The following is a 20,831-nucleotide window of genomic DNA, read 5'->3' as shown; positions in this document are numbered from 1 at the left end:
AGGGCAGTGCACGGCCTGGGAGAGGCAGGGAGCACGGGGGACTGATGGCAGAGCATCCGCAGGGATGCATCAGGTAGCAGGGAGGCAACAAGAGAAAGGAGGAGGGTTCCCCCAGCTGCATGTCTGCTTCAGATGGCCTGCAGCTCATGGAAAGGCAGCACCTCCCCTGCTCCCCAAAGCTGTGACCCCCCAAAACCTCGCAGCCAGCTTGGCTTGGCACCAAGGGTACACTGGTTGTTACTTCCCTGAAACACTGACACTTACCTGAGGCCTCTATCGGCTCAAGATAGTGGAAATAAAAGTCACTATTTCTCAAATGTAGAAGAGGGTGCTCTGAAGTAATGTGAATTCTTTGCAAAGGGGCTGACAGTGCTGGGCTTGCCAGGCAGAAAGAAGGTAAGAAATGAAAATTATTGCTCCTCCCCACACCCAAAACCACACACATACACAAAACCAAACCCCAGGTCTCAAAGAGCTCAGACTAGCACACTCTTGAAGTCATTCCTCCACCACTCAGCCTGCCCACAACACACTGATGGCTGGAATAAGGACTGGAAAGGCTTTCCATGACTAATATGGTAAGGCACTGCTGTTTGATGAAATCTTTGTACTCCATCAGACAACTATTACAGCACTAGAGCTTTTCTCCTTATGTTTATCAGCACAAACACATACTTTCTCTACAGCATTTCAGACATCCCTGTCTTTGGTTTACTGACACCAGGGTGATGGGCACACACTATTGCTGTGTTTTCTCATGGTGGGACCAGGACAGTATAACTGGTGAGAAGGACATCAAGCACAAATAAGAGAAATTCTCAGCAGTTGGAAGTTACTTTTTTTTTTTAATTAATACCACAAACCTTGCTGTTTTCTTCAATTCACAAAACCAACAAATCCAGTAATCCTTCCTGTTTACTTACACATCTCAGACAGTTGTCATTTCCATGTACTATGGGAATAAAAATTGCAGTTTATTTATGACTGGATTATTTTTCCTAATATAAGCATCTCAAGTTTTCCTTTGCCATTTGTCTTTTGTTCTCACTGATGCCAAATAAATCAAGAATATATGTATGTGAAAATGGAGAACTTTCTTCATGATTTTAGATGAGTGCAGTGCAGACCCCAGGTATGAACCCCCAGCCCTCAGGACCTCCTTCTCACAGCCTGGAAGCCTACTTTTGAGGTGTAAACCTTTACAAAGTGCTTCCAAAATGTTTTGGTATAAAAGGCTACTGTTTTGACTCAGCAGCCCTTTACACAGCAGTAGAAGTGGCAATAGCAGGTATTTGCACAGGGATCAGACAGAAGGTCACTTGACAGACAGGTATCTGAGCATTTCTATCCAGGTGAGAAGCTGGAGGAGGGCCATGGAAATTGCCCTTGGGAGAGAATTACCAAAACAATTTTGTTCTGTCCTAAGGAACCAAAATAGAGAATTCAGATAGCAGGTGTTTCTGGCTCACGTGAAGGCTGCTTTACTGAAGATCTTGGGAGGAGATTAGCAAAGAGATCTCTCAGCAGTTTTATGAAGATAATGTGTACGTGTTCCTTTCAGCAGGAACAGACATTTTACTAGAAGCAGAAAAAGATTATATGGGTTTTGTCTTAACTGCACGCTTTGTCTACCTGACACAATGCCATCATTCAAAGAGCAGAGATTGTCAGACCACAAATAGTGCCGTAAAAACAAAGACTAGTATTTCAGTTGTAAAATCATTTTTTATTGTTACAAATATACATATGAATAAAATCCCTTCAACCTGTAATGTAAGTGGGTAGCTGTGAAATTTGCACCCCCTCCCTCAAAAGCTGAAATGCTTTTACAGATGTTGTACTATTTTTCTCATAGAATTACACATTGAAAGGAAGCTAATATGCAGACAGAACTGAGGAATGCCTCTAGAAAACACCAATATTAATAAAATTTCAATTGCCCTCATTCCAGTCAACTATATACATTAATATATGAATGTGGAAGCATACCATGATTATACGTCATCCAAATCCTTCTCTGTTGTGCTTTTTGACAGTACACAAATGTAAGCGTTGGAGCTTTATGTACAGTACGAGAACAGGAAGAAAGAAGCTCCCTATGGGAGAATGTAAAAACCATACCCAAGCATTTAATATATATAATCTATACAAATTATTTTATTAGTGTGCTCTTTTAATATAATTACAATGTGCAATTGCATACCGCAAGAATATATTTATAGGTAAGTCACGTGCAGATTTGACACATTTACATTCAGCAGTACAACACATTACCTGCTGTACAGTGTATTAGTGTAAGACAGTGTCCAGTTAATTTGCTTTGCTTTCTAAATGCCCTAATGCAGGGCACTCTTTGTAGCTGCTTCAGAGAAGTTCAAGTAGAATACATGAAAGAATCGCTGGCTTTAGCAAAGGCGTAGAAAGGAATGTCTGTACTGTACAGAACAGAAATTAGGGACTGAATCAATGCCAAGTGAGTGCACTGTAAATCATGATTGGAAAATCAGGTTTTCTGTATGGAAATGTACCTGTGGTGAAAGAGCAGCTGGCTAGAAGGGCTGTTGATTGCTGTACCCTGATTGTTATAAAAAGCTCTTGTGCTATGAAGCACTTGTACTGATTGCTAAACAAAAATAAAATCTTTATCTGCTTCTTCGCCAGAGTCACTGGACTTGCTTCCCTGATGGCCGTCTTTACTTAAGGACCTCTGCTTCAGTTCCTGGAACTCATGAGACTGCTGCCCAGGGCTTCTTTTTGCAGCTGTACAAAATAGAAATAAGACTTTACTAATGATTGTAGAAGAGAGGAAGAAAAATAATTTTAAAAGAAGTCATTCATGCACACAGGACCCGCTCCCGCTCCCGCTGAATTAATTTTCACTAGCGGGAGTAGCATAGGTTCATTAATTCTTCATTAATTCAAAAGGTGAGAAAGCAGAGGGAGAGTCTGAGCCAACTTTATTCCAATGTTGGTTGGCAAGCAGGCGAATTTGAAATATGAAACTCGGTACTTCACTGTGACATGCATAAACATTACAGTTGGAAACATCCTGGAGACTTTCTTCTCATCACACCACTTCAAAAGCAGAACAGCATTCTTTTTTTTCCAGCTGGGCTGGCTCTCAGATGATGCACTCCGACTGCTCCGGTGGATATCCTCGCTGGGCACCCCTCAGACCAGCGGTGCACATCCCAGGCAGGCCTGTCTCCCTGGCAGGACACATTTATACTCTCCCTTTTGACTCAGCAGCCTGAATCAGGACAGACAGTCACCTTGGTATCCAAGTGACCCGAACTGCTGCTCCCTGCCCCACCAGCACTGCCCGACGCTCGCCCTGTTCCCTGACAGAGGGGATGCTCATGGCTCTGATCCCAACCTGCATCTCTTCCAGCTGAGACCACAGGCTCTGTGCCTTGCTGTGTTCTGCAGTGGAGAAGGCAGGAGGACACACCCACTTTCATGATCTAAACGCAAACAGTACCCATTTCGTTTGTCCAGAACTCTAAAATCTCGGTAACACCAGGGATTTCCCTAAACCTCCAAGTTTTGAAATAAACTGGGAAGAAGGTCGTAAAATCTTGTTAAGATTTCTGATCTAACCAGTGGTCCACAATTGCTATGGTAACAAGAGAGTTATTATACAGATCAATGGGGATGATGTTACACAAGGATTGATAGCTTTAGAAATCTCATAGTTCCAGTTAAAATGAACCTTTAAACACACAGTGGCCCTTAAATGGGACTTCACTGCAAGTCATCTTACTTCACCCCCACAAAATTAAACATTCCAGTTACGAGACCTTCTTTGCTCCACCATTTCAGATAAGGACACCCGGGCTTCAGTTCACACTGATCCTTGTGCCTCTTCACATTTGAGGATGCATCTCTTAAGAAGGCACCAGCAACCGTGGTAATAAAAACGAAAGCACCACCTCTCCTTCCCTGCGTACTCCTCCCCTCCAGCCTTATCGCTGCAAGGGACAGCCTGCCCTGTCACCAGCATGCAGCTCCAGCCACAGCAGGGACAGGCAAGCAGCAGGATGCCGTTGACGCCTCTCCGTGGCCGTTTCAGATTGTGCCAGGCTATGTTAGGATCTGTCAGGAATGTGGAAAATGCAGAGAGGAATCCCGAGGGAGCTGCTGAGCTGCCTCAACAGGGATGCTCCCTGTATCCCTGGGGGGCCAGCATGACTCCCCAGGCAGTGCTGGTGTGTGCCAACAGGCAGTGAAACGGGGCACAGAAAGCTCTGGCTGGTTTTCGTTTGGCACAGACATTGCCTGGTCTTGGATCTCTGCTGTGACAAAAGCGGAATGGGCACATCCAACGCGTGTCTTGCGGAGACCCACCTCCGCACACCTGGCACATTTGCTGCCCAAATAGTTCTCCTGAGTGCAACATACCCATTTCCTCACTTGTGCTAGCCTGAATACAGGAGGAAATGAAAGCCAGCAGATACGTCCTCACTGTGTTCTTATCCCAGCTTTGCAAGTTGGGAAAGAGGAGGAAAGGATTTTGAGAAAGATTATTAAAGCTATTTAATGGAATTGGAGAGGATTATGATACCTAAATTCTGTCCAAAAAAATGTTGGGCATTTCCACCTTCCCAAACACCACTGCTTCTCAAAGAAATAGGTGCCTGGAAATTTTTCAGTCATTCTTGACACTTGTACCTCCCAGTAATTACATGGCCTTTGTCTGGCCTCCATTCACTATTCAAACAAAACCCAGAACACATCCTTCAGCAGCCATTTTAGTTTATGGTCTGATTAATCAAGACAGGTAGTTTCCCCCCACAATGCCTGAAAAATATCAGGCATTTAAGTCCACATACTGCAATATATTAAATATAAATATATAAAATATATTAATTTGATTATGATAGGGAGGAGAGATTCCAAGTTTGGATGGGCTAAGTTTGATTCTACAATACGAAAAGGAAATCAGTTTATACATTTTGGGCTGAGGATGTTACAAAAGGGATACATGATGTCTCATAAATAGAAAAACTGCAGGTAAATGTAATTGCATAAGATGTTCAAATACCTCATTAAAATACTTCAGAAAAAAAGTAATTGTTTAAACAAACCAGTTAAGAGGTAAGGAGAAGCACATAAACATGTACCATTTGAGAACAGGAACTTTTATATTTTAAAAACACATAGATCAACCAAGCATTTTTATATCCTACTGAATGAGTTCACTGTAAGTCAAAGTCGCTCTTCCTGAAGTGCAGCTTAAGTGTGCGGCACAGTGCTGGGTTTGGGTTTTTTTGGTGTTTTTTTCTGTTTGTTTATGAAGTTCAAATCAAAGTACTGTGTCAAAATATTCTGATTTCACCCGTTCTCAAATGTTTTTCTGGTGATGTACTGAAACTGGCACTAAGAATATTCAGGTTGGAATGCATTTTGAAATACTTCAGTGCACACATCTTAAAAAGGAAAGGTATGTAAGCACACAAAGCAGCAGACAGTCTACCTGCAGCGTACTTACATGGCAGCGTGCCAGCATCACTGCAATGAGCAACTGTGGTTTGTCACGAGCCCTCTTCTGCAGAGGGGCTGCAGGTGCTATATGGCACTAGTCACTGGTGTTGCCATGAGGGAAAAATGCACACACATTTCTTATCTGGAAATTTTTTCATGGGGACAGAAAGAGGATCAGCATCCCATGAGATTTTTATCTTTCTCATAATTCAATGACAAACCCACATCTTTTTGTGGCTTCTTTGATGTTACTGTTTCTTAACAATTGTTAGTGCCAGTTATCAAGTACTGTCTTGATGAAAAATGAAAACTTCTAACCAGAAGTTGGCTGTGCCTTCCTCTGCCCAAGCACATTAGCTTCCTCTTCTGCACTGGTAGAATACTGCCCCGAAGTGGTTTTCACGCTGCCAGATGGCTTGGCACAGTCATGAGCGGTATCTCTTTTCTGACAATCTCCTGTTTGCTCTAGCAGGGAAAAGGATTCATTTATACCCCTAAAGTGTATTGTAGGCCCATGTCCAGAAAGTAATATAAATAGTTTCACTTATTCATCCCATTTAATCAGTTGTTCAAAGAGTAGCAATCAATATGCCAGATGCTTGTTTAAATTTAGTCCAGATATTTGCATATGTTGGTAACTCCAGCCCGATCTTACAGGTATGCCGTGTAAAGACTATTTTGAGATTGTCCCACAAAGTACAGCTAAACTCATTAACATAAAGCAATTTCATAATCAAGTATAATCTAGTTTTCAGACTTCTTTTGCAGGAGATAGAATTGTTTACTAACTTAGGCAGATTTGTAGTGATTTACCAGTTGCAGAAATAAATTGAGCACGCTAGCCTGAAAGGCGGCAGAAAGCAAGGACAGAGGAAGGACTGAGTGAGGAAATAGAAATAAAGAAAGTGATAAAGAAAAACCTGAAAAAGAATAACAGAAACAGAACTTACTTTTTTCCTGAACAATTTTATGCAAAACACAGCAGCTCCCTAAGGACCAGGAAATCCAATTTTAGCCATTCTAAACTATTATTGATAAAATCTGTGCAGTGCAAGGTAGCGGTAACTAGAAAACTCTGTGTTTGGCCAAGTTGTCTGTAGAGGTCTGTCTAAGGGAGCAATGAATGAGGAAAAACACAGTGTCTGACCCCTTTTGTGTAAGGATTTGCATACAAACATGTTTTTAAAAATAGAGCGATTGCCCCTCTTCTCACGTGACAAACTGCAAAACCTTGTGAAATCTCTGCTGTGTTAGAGATTGCTGTAACACAAAAGTATTGGAGTTATGATCCCATATTCTCTGCTTCTCTGATACGTCCCCTCTCATGACAGGCATGTAGCACAGAAGTGTTGAGGTTAACCTTACATTAAAATGTACCTGCAACAAGTCCCATGACATCGGTTTCCCTAGTTATGTAGTAACAAGTTCTTCCTTGCAGTCTGGTGAAAAGCTGGCGAGGAAGCAAGGACTCTAGCATATGCGGTTATCAGACAGCAGCTGAGAGTCTGTTGTGGCAAGAGCCTTTGACTGCAAACATTTGTAACACGGACGGGCACCAGTGTAGTGACTCTGATCCCTAAGCTGTAGGCCAGCTCACCTGCCTCAACAAAGGCTCTGATGGGACTAAAGGCAGCAGAACAAAGAGGCTGTATTCTGCCTCAGGCCCTCATAATGCCACAGCCCCCAGGAGGCACTTCAGACACCCTGCTGTCTTTTCCGGACCGAGCCACAGACTACAGCAGCTTTTGGCAACAGACTGTCTGAACTCTCAGCCCTTTCCAGATACAGGGGAGGTCCTTGGGTGTGTTGTGTCCTACTAGCTCTACATAATTCAGTCAGATTGTCGTGGTTCCACTGGGCTTCCTTTATGGCACAAGAGCAGCCCAAGAGCATCACACAGGTGGCTGACATGAAAATCAAAACCTGTAGACAAATACCAACATGTGCTGACACACGGTCACCAAATAGTAGCCACCACAGCAACAATTCTCCAAGCAGAGCAACACCCAAACTGTGAGGTTAAGTTGTTTCATAAAGGAAATGGTAGTTTTAGGAGAGCAAAGGAGAAGCTTCTCAAAATATACCTCTGGGCCATCCAGCTTTGGGATGGCTTTGCCCCTAGAGGGGGTAACAGTGGGATCTGTGGGCAGCACAACTGCTCAGTCTTTACAATCTGATGTTACGTACCTGCCTTGACTGTCTGCCACCACACTACACTACAAAAGCTGCTGGCAGAGTGTGAAAGGGCACCCCCCTTTGTCTCACAACTTAAGTGATCGAAACACCTTGGATATCTTTCTTGAGGAGAGTCCCATGGAGGAATAGATCTCACTCCCCGATTTCAAATTCTGTCATTTGTGCCAGCTAAAACCACATTGAGCACCATTTCTGTGACTACTTCTCCATGTATCCTATGCTATCAGAGGAAGCCTTAGCTCTTCTAAGAGCCAACTGTGAGCAAAGAAATGCATCAGCAGAAGTAGAAATCCAGTACACACATGAAAAGCAGCAAAGACAAGGCAGCAGCTTACTGCTGTACATAAAAGGCACCAAACCCTGCCCTAGCACACAGAGACTCATTGCCTGAGGAGGCGGTGAACCCAGGCACATGCAGCAAGCCCACAGAAAGGAGGAGTACAAACAGAGCAACAGGCTGGCTACAAGGAACAAAGTCACGGCTGCTTCCCTGGAAATGGGCTGAACCATGGAGCTGCATTTCACATTACTGTGTGTGACCAATACCAATTAGCATCTCAATTCAGATCAAACTAAACCATGATATACACAACGTAAGAGTCCCTTAATTGTTCAGCTACATTATTAATACCAAGTGTTTTCATCTTTCACTTGGTTTGATCAAAGGAAGAGAAAAATATAGAGCACCAACCCATGGGTGAAGAAGATGAGGAACAGGTGACAAGACACACTCTCCTTGCTCTTTTTTCCTGCAAATGAATAACCCTCTTTCTTTCCAAGTGAAAACAAATCTGGGGACAACGACACATTAAATTCTAAGAGAGGACAAAGCGCGCTGGAACAACAGCTATACCAACACTCCTACCTTCTTGAGAAAATGATCTGACTGAGGGGCTGCTCTGACCATCCTTTTCTTTATCAGAAGGAACCTTCTTCAGCACAGGTGGAAGCAGGGCAACTTTTGGGGAACTGGGGCCAGAGGGAGACTCCGGAGCATCCTCTGCGAAGTACCATGAACAAAAGGGTGAGAAGTTATATTTCTACTGTAGCTCACAGAAATGGTGCTCGTATGATTGGCCAAACCTCAACACAATACACAAACAAGAAACAGATAGAATCTGTGTCAGAAAAAGAAGGATTCCAGAATTTACATTACATCAAGAGAATGCGTGATGGCCCTCAGTCTAGGTGAAAAAATTTTAATAGTCAAAGCAAAGATCTCAATTTCAGCATTTTTAACATGTACTGTTATTGTAGCACAAATTGAAATCTGATGGGACCAACCTGATTTCCTGCAAGACATAAGTATGCAATTTGTAAGAACAGCTGAAAATTATTTTGGATGGATATTTGGAATTATTTGTTCTATTTATATTTTTATTGTACTGAAACACAATGAACTGATCATTTTAGATGTCCTGTTTCACAGTTGTAAGGCATAAAAGTGAACCAGGGAAACAAATTTCATAAATAGCCTACAGAACTCCGTACTTCCAGGAATAAATTGCCAGTACATAACACAACAGCATCTGCAAAGATTTCCTAAATAATAAAAATACTTCATCTTCTAGACGGCGAGGAAATCTGGAACTTAAATTCAAATCCATAGTTTAAACCACCTGGATATCCCATTTCTCTAAAAGGCCGGGTATGTGTTATGTGTGGCAAGCTGACTACCATTTTTATAGTCCATACAGGAAGACCTTTTCAGTCTTACACTAGGCAGCCTTCATTTGGACAGTAGAGAAGTACAGCTACAACGGATTACTTAAACTGCTTGTATGTTTGCTACCCAGGGAGTAAACAGTGGCGTATGTATGCAACAGAGGAACTAGGAAGATACATTAGTATTGATAGAAGGAAAAAGGAACTCAGACTATCACCTGTATTGAATATTTTGCAATGAGTAAATTCAGCTGCACACTGGAAATTAATATGAATTTATCTCAGTGAAGGAGTCACCACAAAGGAGTCAATCTTTTTTCTTTCAGCACAGGAAAGCGATGACCTTTCAAATGCAACTGGATCTTGGACCTTCTCCATCCTTTTAATGTGCCTGTGAGGCCAGTTGTTTTGGGAAGCTTGGTATCAACATATGGATGAGCACAATGCTTGGCAAACACAGCTACGTATTTCTGAATTAAAGCTGCTCTGTGCTTTATTGAGGAACCACTTTCAGTCTTTGATAGTTTATGGACATCCGAGCTGTGCTCCTTCATCCTCAGATTACTCAGTAAAAATTTGCTACCATTAGTTTGGCCACACTGCTGGAAACAACAGTGGGAGCAAGAATGTACAAATAGAATTACTGCTTGACTTCTTCATCACGTTGCCTGGGCATGCTTAGCCAGCAGGTTGCTACAAGTACTAGGACAGAAGTTAGATAGCAACAGAGATGCTGCTGCTTTTACCGCCACCTGAGGAGCTGGCCTATTTCAAGTAAATATTAATTAATCTCGCTGTTAAATCCGCAGTATGCTCTCTCTGCAGGAAACAGGAGTCAGCAGAAAAAGATAGTTCAGGTCTTTCTGATACCTAAGATTTTGAGATAACACACTGCCATATTTTACAGATCAAGCATCACAAAATATGCTTTCCTACTATATTCATCTTCGTGAGCATCCCACCTGACACCTCTCACTTTTAAGACAATTTCTAAAATGGTTGACAAAATAAATTTGAAGCCATCTAAAACCTGAAAGTGATTCTGTATTTGAACAACATTCTACCCACTGGAGTGCAGACTGAGTAATGCTCAGGTTACTCATTAAGGACAGGGAAGTCTGTCTGCCCCCTTGCCCTGGCTAGAAATGACATCATTCTGAGGTCAACAGTGAGTATGGGAAAAGCCCAGAAGTCTGCGAGCTCTTACAAATGGCTATGCTCACATTTTTCAGTCATTAGCAATTAATAAGTTGTATTTGCCATAGCTACGGCGGGGAGTCAGTAACTAGCCTTTAATTCCTCTCAACTGCAGTAGCTGTAACTTTGGGAAGAGGGGGTTGTGACACTACCCTAATTAAATAGAGGACAGACAAATGTATGTGAGATCTGAAATATCTCTCACTATTGGAAACCCTGAGATAATATCTGGGCAGGAAGTTAGGACAGAGCAGAAATTAAGAGTCATTCACCTGGCAGTCTTGCAGGGTTATAAAAGCACAGTTACAATTATTTCCAGTCAGAAGAAATAAGCAAAGAAACAAAGGCAAAACAAGGAAAAAACAGTGAGAGAATGACGGTTTGTGCAAGTTATTAAGAATAAAAGGCATTTGCTTGAGGGGCTAACAGCAGCCTGCCAGAAAACCCCAAGGACTTTAGTACTTAGAGACAGGTGTTTAGAGAAAATACAGTTATTTTTGTCAGTGCTACTACAACAGGGCTTTGACACTGAAGCAGCTTTCTGTGCTCACCTTTTCCATGGAAGCAGGCTAACTCAGAACAGCTCTGCTGATGCTGCTATTGCTTCTCCTCGGGCCTTACTATTGCGGATCACAGATTAAACCATTTTAATAAGTTTATTTGAATTAGGGCAGAAGGAGGTGGAAAAGGAGGATGCAAGTCAAAAGCATCTTGACTGAAGTACCTCTCCCTCTACATTTAACTGACTGAAGGATTTGGCCACAGGTGCCTCCTCCACAGCCCACACAAACACCACTCAGAAGTACCCAACTGGGGATAACAAATGCCCAGAGGAGCTCCTCACCAGTACGAGAGGCAGACCGTGGTTTCTGTGGCACCGTGGGTCGTCCTGCCAGGCTGGGCTTTGTTGACTGCAGTGGGGGTTTTGGGCTGGTCGGTGTATTGGAAGAACTTCTTGCCTTTGCAGCAGTTTCTGCCTTTGGTTCAGCTTTTGAATTTTTTTCTGATGATGCTGAGATGGAGTCACCTTTATTCGAAGCAAACCGACTCTCTGGAAGGGTCTGCTGGAGTTTAGGCACTAAAATAAATAGACATATAAAATAAAGTGTCCTGCAACACAGAAGGCTCTGTGCACAGATAGGCACGCGTGGGAAGTACCATCATTAGCTCACATATTACTGCTGCACTGCCGTGTGAGAGGACCCCTAATATTTCATTCAAAATCACTGCAAGAGTATAATCTAAACCAGCTAGTTCTTACACACGCTAAGCTTCATAATTCAATTGCCTCAGAGGTGACAGCATCTCCCCCTTTTTTATATATTTGGGGTGATAGATGGCTGGACCTTATTCTTCCTTCATATTTCTGGAAGCAGATGGTACAGCCCACTGCTGAGAAAGCAGCAATGGATCAGTGGAAAAGGCAGCCTTTGGCTGTTTTGTGCCTCTGCAGACAAAAGGTTGGGTATCCAAGATTAACAGAGAAATCCTGGCCCAGAAAATAAATCCCAAACGTGCGATCAGCAGGCTACATCTTTTTATTTGTTGCTTTTAGCAAGCTCTAGAGGAGATTTTGAAACTTAGCTGAGATCAAAGTATTCTTTATATATTTTCTCTAATAACACTGTATATGTATTACGGTTTCCACACATTGGCAAGTTTATCAACATATTATTTATCTAAAACAAAGACCAAGGTATTTACAGATAAAGCTACACTGACTTCCAAGCAATAAATCAGTCCTCTCTAGCTGTGCAAGTTGGTAGAAAGCCGGTTGGACTTGAGGTTGCAGACAAGCAAAATGTCTGCCCTACTTTCCTACTCTCCAGCTTTCAGAAGGTTGAAAGCCTGTATGTAGCAGATATAACGATCTCTTGCAACCTGTATGTTAGCTTGGGACTTTCAACAATTGTCACATCTTTATTTTCGGAAAACAATTACAGACTAACTGAAATTCAGACTGGTAGCCTTGGTACTTGGCAAAGCCAAGTATGTGCTCACATATGTTGACTTGACCTACCTATCTGCTACACCCATTCAGAAATCCTACTTGTTACAAAAGTGCTGAGCACAGACATTTTAATGGTAGTGGGAGGGAGGGGAGTGTCGATATAGTTGCAAGCCAATCCCCAATACATTTCTCCAGCTTATATGCTGTTTTTCAGCCCAGCAGGAGTTAAACTCTGGCAAACTATTATAGAGCTGTGTGGCACATATATATTTGTCTGAGTGTGTGACAGAGAGAATCGTTACCCATGCAATAGACTTTCATGCTGCAAGTGAAACAGCAGGACACCTTCTCCACCTGTGCATGTGTGTGCATGCAAAAAAAGCAACCAACATCCAGACATGAAGCAAGGATTAAAAAAACAGCCCTTATTCTCCTTCTGCATCACTATCTATAGTTTTCTTGTACCAACATCCAGTAATCTTCCATTAACTCTTGACTTCCTAACCTCAGGCCTTCTAGTATTATTAGAACCCAGTAAGTTAAAATAAATTAAGCCACGAAAAAGACAAACTGTAGTCACAAGAGTGAAGCGTGGCCTTGGGGAGCTCTCAAGCAAGAGTGGTAAAGAAAGAATTGACATCTGGAGGCCAAAAGAAAGGGGCATGCACAGTGCAGTGAGGTGGGGGTGAAATGTGTTATATACAGAGATAAGGACCAGAGAAAATTTGGAGTCCCCCAGTTACTCTAATGCCCCGAGCATAGACTATTCTTGCTCCTCTGACGTCAGTTTGATGATATCAGGAGACACATACAGTATACAAGGTTCTCCTCAAAAGACAAGCAGGCTTTAAAAGTGCTGGTTTATAGAGTTCAACATGCTCTTAATATGCTGTCTTTTTAGATTTTTATTTCAGCTTTGCTTCTGTATGTTTTGGCAACCCTATATGCCGTGCTTGTAGGACACCCACCACTGCTGTTGAGAAATAAGACCTGGACTTCCTATAGTTCAGTCCACTCCTTTCAGTCCAGTGAATGTGGTACGCAGAAACCACCAGAGCTGAATCCTTTTTGAACACTTCACTGACCAGTCCCAAAAGTATGCACAAAGACCAGAATTACCTCTTGTCCTGAGATGGCTGCACTGTAGGCACTGCCATGTCAGGGCCTAGCACTACAGCCTGACAAGGGCACAGCAGGCCTAGGTGCAGAGGGAATCAGTGCTGTAAGCCCTGCAAGGCTGAACTCCACTTCCTGCATGATGAGAGTCGTTTTGTGCATGTGTGCAGTGTCCAGGGGCCTCCACAGCTTTGCAGACAGCCCTGGCTTCGGTCAAGCCAGGTAAACCCTGGGAAGAGCCTGGTGCCATTGCCCATGAGATGTCTATTCTCACAGCTGAAAGTCAGGACTACTCAAGGTGGTACGTGCACAGACTGCTGTAAAATTTGAAAATTGGTCATATTTAGGTCATCAGATATATTCAGGAGTTTCACTTCTTCGCGTGCAGACATTTTTGCTGGCTCCTGGGTTCAACTTCAGCTTTGCTGATCCCATTACAAGGCAGCATCCTTTCGAAGGTGCCCCAGGCACATGCACCAAGTACTTTCCCTCCTGTGCAATGTGCAACACAAGAGTAAAACCTAAGCCTTCAACCCAGCCCTAGAACTGACTTCATGAGAAGCGCTGTCCCACACAGTACAAAAAGCGAGCTTGTTTCTAATCCTCTCATATGGCATAAGCTCATATTTTGCTTAAGCAGTTGTAGGCACACAATCTGGAGAAGGAAGTGAGATTTTTGAGGTTAGGCATTTTGCATTTTCTAGAAAGAGGTTATATCAGGAAACTCAAGCTGTACCTGTACCACTTCCATCCAGTCGGTCTGAGCTCATCGCTGTGTCAAAAGACTCTCTGGAAGTTGTGTCATTCCCAAGTTTCTGAAAGAGTGAGAAAAGCTCTCGTATTAATAATATATCTGTAATTAATAGAATTCAGTGGTTCTGTCAGGAAAAAAGCTCTAATTTGGAAGCCTTAAGGCAGAGAAAGCAGTGATAGTGATAAATGGTGGATTCTCTCTCCTTGTTTCTCTTTCAGGTCTTGGAGATCTAAGTGGGAAGAAAACTATGCTGATTTCTAATTATTGCTGCCACATGTCTAGCAAAGCTGCCTCCTAAGTAACAGGTCTCCTAATGTACAGAAGTAGAAACTGAAGGTGCTAGATGGAAACAGTCTTTTCTTCAAAGACAGCTCCATATTTAAAAATTCCTCGTTTAGTTTAAAATAAAGTCTTTCTCTGAAGATTTTGAGTATGACTGCTGAAAGGATCTTACACTCCTTCACATACAAGAATAAGTTCTTATATTTTAGATAAACCTGCAACTACAGAAGTAGCAGCGCTCACATATTTTCAGGATTCCTCTAAAACCAAACAGACCTTACTTACTGAAAGGTGTTTAAAGCTACACATCACAAGCACTGCTGGATGCTCAGCACCTCTAAAGAAAGGGGGCTTCTTGTTCATGTGCTGATATTCTGGCTAAGAATTTTATTCTCAAAAATAGCTTTCCTAATATCCTAGCCTCAAAACAAAAGGTACAAAGACTTTTGTAATGTCATAGATCTAGCCAAAGTGAGCTTGAAACCTGTGTATTCACCAGGAGCAGCTCAGATATGCACCCAATGTGCTTGTAAAAGAATCAGCCTCCTTTTACTGCTACCAAAGCTGAAGCAGTGGGATAAAGAGGAGGATACAAAAAGTGCACAGAAATAAGTGCAGGATATACTATGACAGCCTTACAAAGATGAGACTAGGCAAAAAATTGAGATTTTTTTAAACTAAAAAAAGTGGCAATACAACTTTTGAAGGCAGCTTCTATCTTGATCTTGATTTGCTATTTCATGACAGTTAGTATGGCAAATAATCTAAAGTGAATGATTTGCCCTGATGACCACTGCATTTCGTTATACACCCATGCGTAAGTCACATCAACATGTTCAGGACACTGCAACTACTGCTCCAACTCTGCATGACTCGTGCTGGGATCTGGCTGTCCCATAGCATTTAGAAACCTCTACCACGTGCCATGCAGTGTATGTCAAACATGATCAGTGTCCTTTGGAGCTTACATCTGAAAGGCTTCTAGGTAAAGCACGTAGATAAAAACTGAACAACGAAATGTAGGAAGGAAGAGGATAGTTACAAGTAGCAGGAACACATATTAATGGTAGAAAAATTTACAGATTTAAATAGTATTTTAAAGATAAACACAAAGGAATGACCTCTAAATATCCATGCTGGCCACGTGTCTTTCCCCTGTGGTGGTAATTCAACACAGGCATTTCAAGAGAAACAGATTCTGAGGACTGACAGAGAAAACAGTGTGGCTGGTCTTACAGACATCTCTGTTTTGCTCAGGTAATCTCACAGCCCCTAAACCAAAACCTCTCTTCAATACCACACAGAAAAGGATGGTGATGCTGAGTGCCTGCCATTCCTGTAAGACCTGGCAGGGTAATGCTACCTCCCAACCTCTCCACTAAGTACAGGTGTGCACTTAAAATGGCACACTGCTGAAGGAGGATGCTATTAGAATTGTCATTAAACTTGCTGTACTGTAAAACTACCATGATACAGATATAAGTATCCACTCTAAGGTTTTCTATTTCTACAGGTTCTAAAAAAAATCACCTGCATGTTAAAAACCACGTGTTAAGCCAAACAATAAAGTCTTCTGGTTGGAAGCACTCTAGAAATGCCATGACTTGTAGGGCCAGAATTGGTAAGCTACAGTGCTTACGGGCAAAACAAAGTCCCCTCCAAAGCTGGCGGAAACATTATGCTTTGTACCACTGGATGAAAACTCAGGTTTTATTCCCATTTCTTGACTGACACTAATATTTTGTCTAAATTCTCACCTCTTCATCTCCTCAAGTCACATGTTTCCTTGTAAGACTGTCTTGGCTATATAGTTTCGAAGGGAATATCACTCTCCACTTACTGAAAAACTTTTGAGAACTGAATTTACCAACAATTTCTTCATGGAATGTGAATTCTCATGAACTTTAATCAAAATACTCACTTTCCTATGTGAATATTGAAGATACATGTCCAACACTTAGCTATACAAAATCACTTGAGAGCTGTATGTCAATATGAAAATTAATTTCACTGTAACTCCTTCCTCCCTCCATAGTTAGGGACTACTGGGGAGATATGACCATGTACAGAGACAAGTACAAAAGCCAGTGCTGGCATCTCTTAGTGCAGTACTTAAAAATGCAATTAGGATGTTAGCATGTTTGGCTACCTACTCTACATGCATTACAAAGTGCTTACAGTCCCAAGACAACACTAAACGCTTGCTGCAAAAATTTACTCTGAGAAACTGTCAATCATGTCAGCTAAATTGCAGGCGAATTTATCATGTAGAAAGATAATGACCAGGCTCTACTTTTAACAGGAATTCATGCAAGGTTGGGAAACAGCAGTTGGGTGCCATCCCGAGTGAATGAGCAGATAATCTTGGTCTGCTCATAGCTTTTGCTTGAGGCATTCAAAAACTCAGTCTTTAAACACTAGATGGAGCTAGAAGATCTTTTTATATACACCTAGAGGCAACACTAATGTGCAAATACTCCTCTCTACCATTAATGCCAATTCACACGTTGTATTCTAAGCAAAAGAAAACAAAAAAAGCATTTACCATCTTTCCATCTACTGTGCACTTGCTCATCATTTTTATCTGTAACCAGACTGCAGTAGGGTATGAATGAAATAGTAAATTCCTTCTGGTTTTGTTTTCATGTAAAATAGCTCAGAATATAAGCAGCCATCTGTACCTTAAAGGAAAATACAATTTCATATCATACTGGAATTCTAATAAATTTGAAGATGTCAGGGAAGTTGATGTCATACCCATCCTAAACAATGTAACAGCAGCAGGATGCTGTCTTCTGTAGTGCAACCATCAGGATACTGTATGATTTTCACCTTCATGAATATCATGAATAAAAGTACAAACCAAAATTATTCGATACTGAGAGCTAGGATGAAGTATGTGAAAAATTCTATTAAACAGTAGTTCAATTTTGTGTGGTCTGGGTAACATTAAGAATGGATAACTCAGTGCCCTGCTGGGTACAGATTCCCATTTCAGTTCAGTTTTCATGTCACTAAAAACAACAACCAAAACCCCCTATTTTTTCATTCCATAAATATCAATTTTTACAAAACCAAAAAAACCTACGATCAATAACATTATTTTCTTGAAAATTAAGCCTGAAAGAGGAGGAATAACTTTTCCAATTAGTAAAAAAGCAAAGGGTGAAAAAAAGATACTGGGAAAAGGCAATAAATTTTCTTTTTGATAGATGAAATTCAAGTTTTCAATCAACACTATGAAAGCTCAAAGAGGACTCTTACTCTCCCCACTTAAAAAAAAATTACACATGCCAATAGTCTACCTTAGTCACATCATTTAAAATCTGACTAAGTTTAGATGACAAGCGCTAAGAACTTGAAGAGCACCAAGCATACATAATTAATGCAGTTGTAAAAATTTATATAAGCTGAAGTAGCTCGGTATTCTAGAAGTTACAGTCAGAGCATAACACATCCAAAATCATATGGCATTTTACTTGAAAACTTGGGTGTTTTAGAAACCAATGAGACTATTCATGGACACTACTCAGCACCAAGGAGAAAGCTGGGCACTGCTCATTTCTTTAGAAAAATTGTTTGTACGCTGAGGATCTCTTAAATGAGCCATAGACTACTGCATTAATTTGAATCTGCTTGTTACAAGACTTCAGTATCTGCAGGAATGGTTCAGACATCATGGCAAGCACTGTAAGACTATGAAGAAAGGTAAAAATGATCTTTGGGTGGCTTGCTCGGTCACAGCAAGACAATTCTGCAATGTGTTAAAGGAAGGAAAACACAGCAAAGCATGCATATGAGCTTTGCCATAATGCAATGCTTTCCAAATTACAGGGGATAATGGTGGGGAATGGATAGCATCTGAGTGCCCTGCATGTTGAAGAGAAAGAGAGGAGTGAAAAAAGGCTGATCCTTTGGTCATTTTAGAACATGCCAACTGCAGCTGGGAGGAAGTACGGGATGATAATGGGGAAGTTCAGTGGGAAATGGGCATCAGGCAAACTAGGTCAGCACAAAATGCTTTGAAGCAACACATGGATATTCCACTCTGCATGTGTGTAAGTGAAGCAGGGTTCCTGCCCAGCATCAGCACTTCACAGAGGAGAAAATTAGAGAGAGCAAAGGAAAACTGGACAGATAATTGGGAATATATTAATTTTTTAAATATATGCTTATTTTCTTTGAGTGTTAGTATTTGAAATACAGATATCAAAAGCATAAAAATAATTAGGTGTGGTGCAAAGGACATAAAAATTAAAAAGTGAAATGAGAAAAGTATAAGCTGAATAGTTGTAAATAGTGTCTGGAAGTCAGATTTACTTCTCTGCATGCAATATGTAATTTAAAAACCAGTACATCTCTCCCATCTTTCTTCCTCACCTTCCAAAAAGAGAAGAGTACCAATAGCTACTACTGTAGTTAACTCTGCCAAACACCTGAGGTACCGGTGTGCAGGGGGCACACACTAGAAGTCTGTCCTAGCTTTACCTTTTGCAAACCATGCTTCCATTACATGCCAACAAACTACATATCATATACAGTGTAGATATCCAAGCTGTGCTTACTAGTCGCCCCAAAATTACGCTGTAATACATGCAAACAATTACGTGTCACCTTCTGTGCTTATGACGGCCTGACAGCAAGCACAAGAGATGGTGTCACCTCCTCTGCAAGAGGAGAGAAAGTGCAGACTTAAGGGTGCATCTCCTGCTCCACATGTGCAGCCTAGTCCTTGGCCAGGGTATCTGTGTTCAACAACCACAGCAATCCTCTTGCAGGAACACCATAATCCCTGGTGGAAAGCAGGACTGATGTGTCAAGCCCCAGCCACCAACCCCTGCAGACCCGAGACACCTCCCCTGAGGACATGTAGCTCTTGCTTATTTTTTCAACAACTCAAGAGAAATCAAATTGCCTTCACCTTCTGAGCAGAAGCTGCTCTCTTCTCCTGCTTGGCTTTCATTTCTGCGAGAAGTCCACTGCCCATCACCTGCACGCCATACCTCCGGCCTCCTTGTGGGCTTCCTTTGCTGTCACCCCTCTCAGCTTTTGCTGCATCATCTGGCTGCACCTCTTCCAGCGAGTCTGGCGTCTTTAATTCCTCAGATCGCTCTGTACCACCGTTCTGCTCTGCAGGCTTTACCTCCTTCTTGCTTGTGTCCATAGCTGGACTTTTTGCAGCAACCTTGGGCGAGGAGGGCTCCTCTGCTACTGACACAGTCTGGGGACGTTCAGATTTCGAGCCTCTTGATTTGATTAAATTAAGGAAGCCACTCTTCCTTGAGTCCTTTTTCTTCTTCTCATCACCTGCTTCACTGGGCTCACTGCTGTCTGAACTTTTAGTTGATGGTCTCCTAATAAAAGACACACACATTTTAAACTCGTCTCCCCTCCCTCCCTCTCTTTTAAATAGTACCAAATGACCTTCTCCTGGGCAAAGCCAATCTTTTGTATGATCCATATATTGCCCTAGGCCCAGCCATTAGCTGGTGTCTCTAAATTAAAAACTGGACAATTAACATTGATCATACTGTCTTGAGGATTCTTTTGCTGGCCTTGTGTATGGTGTAATGAAGAGAGGCAGCCATTTCATCTGCACTGGGCACCTGACTGTTTCCTACGCCAAGACAGCTCTGTCCAAGCAGTCTATGCACATATGGATTGGGTTTGCATGGCAAGGTTTCGGTAGCAGGGGGGCTACAGGGTGGCTTCTGTGAAAAACTGCTAGAAGCTTCCTCTGTGTCCAAGAGAGCCAATGCCACACAGCTCCAAGACAGACCCGCTGGTGGCCAAGGCCGAGCCCATCAGTAACAGTGGAAGCACCTCTAGGATAACGTATTTAAGAAGAGGGGAAAACTGCTGTGCAACAACTGCAGCCAGAGAGACTAGGGAGAATGTGAGAGAAACAACTCTGCAGACACCAAGGTCAGTGAAGAAGGAGGGGAGGAGGTGCTCCAAGCGCTGGAGCAGAGATTCCCCTGCAGCCCCTGGTGCAGCCCCTGGTGGGACAGGCTGTGCCCCTGCACCCATGGAGGTGAACGGTGGAGCAGAATCCACCTGCAGCCCGTGGAGGACCCCACGCCAGAGCAGGTGGATGTGCCTGAAGGAGGCTGGGACCCCTTGGGAAGCCCACTCAGGAGCAGGCTCCTGGCAGGACGTGTGGACCCGTGGAGAGAGGAGCCCATA

General features: G+C 42.3%; 1 protein-coding gene across 6 annotated transcripts in view; it reads right to left on the bottom strand.

Moving 5' to 3' along the window:
- Positions 1–1,705: 1,705 nt before the first annotated feature.
- The window catches only part of CARMIL1 (capping protein regulator and myosin 1 linker 1), a 194,543-nt gene continuing 175,417 nt past the window's right edge, over positions 1,706–20,831 (bottom strand). For 2 of the 6 annotated variants that reach the window (XM_074899334.1, XM_074899335.1), the window contains 6 exons: positions 19,567–19,999; positions 14,346–14,424; positions 11,387–11,620; positions 8,546–8,680; positions 5,803–5,949; positions 1,706–2,760 (listed from right to left, as the gene is read on the bottom strand). In XM_074899334.1, the coding sequence (XP_074755435.1) occupies positions 2,624–2,760; positions 5,803–5,949; positions 8,546–8,680; positions 11,387–11,620; positions 14,346–14,424; positions 19,567–19,999 (1,165 nt within the window). In that variant the 3' untranslated portion in view covers positions 1,706–2,623. The remainder of the gene's footprint in view (positions 2,761–5,802; positions 5,950–8,545; positions 8,681–11,386; positions 11,621–14,345; positions 14,425–19,566; positions 20,000–20,831) is intronic. The other 4 variants (XM_074899336.1, XM_074899337.1, XM_074899338.1 and 1 more) reach the window with 3 other exon arrangements.

This window comes from Athene noctua, chromosome 2, assembly GCF_965140245.1.
Source record: "Athene noctua chromosome 2, bAthNoc1.hap1.1, whole genome shotgun sequence".
NCBI classification, from domain to species: Eukaryota; Metazoa; Chordata; class Aves; order Strigiformes; family Strigidae; genus Athene; species Athene noctua.
This window is presented reverse-complemented; position numbering and strand designations above follow the sequence as displayed.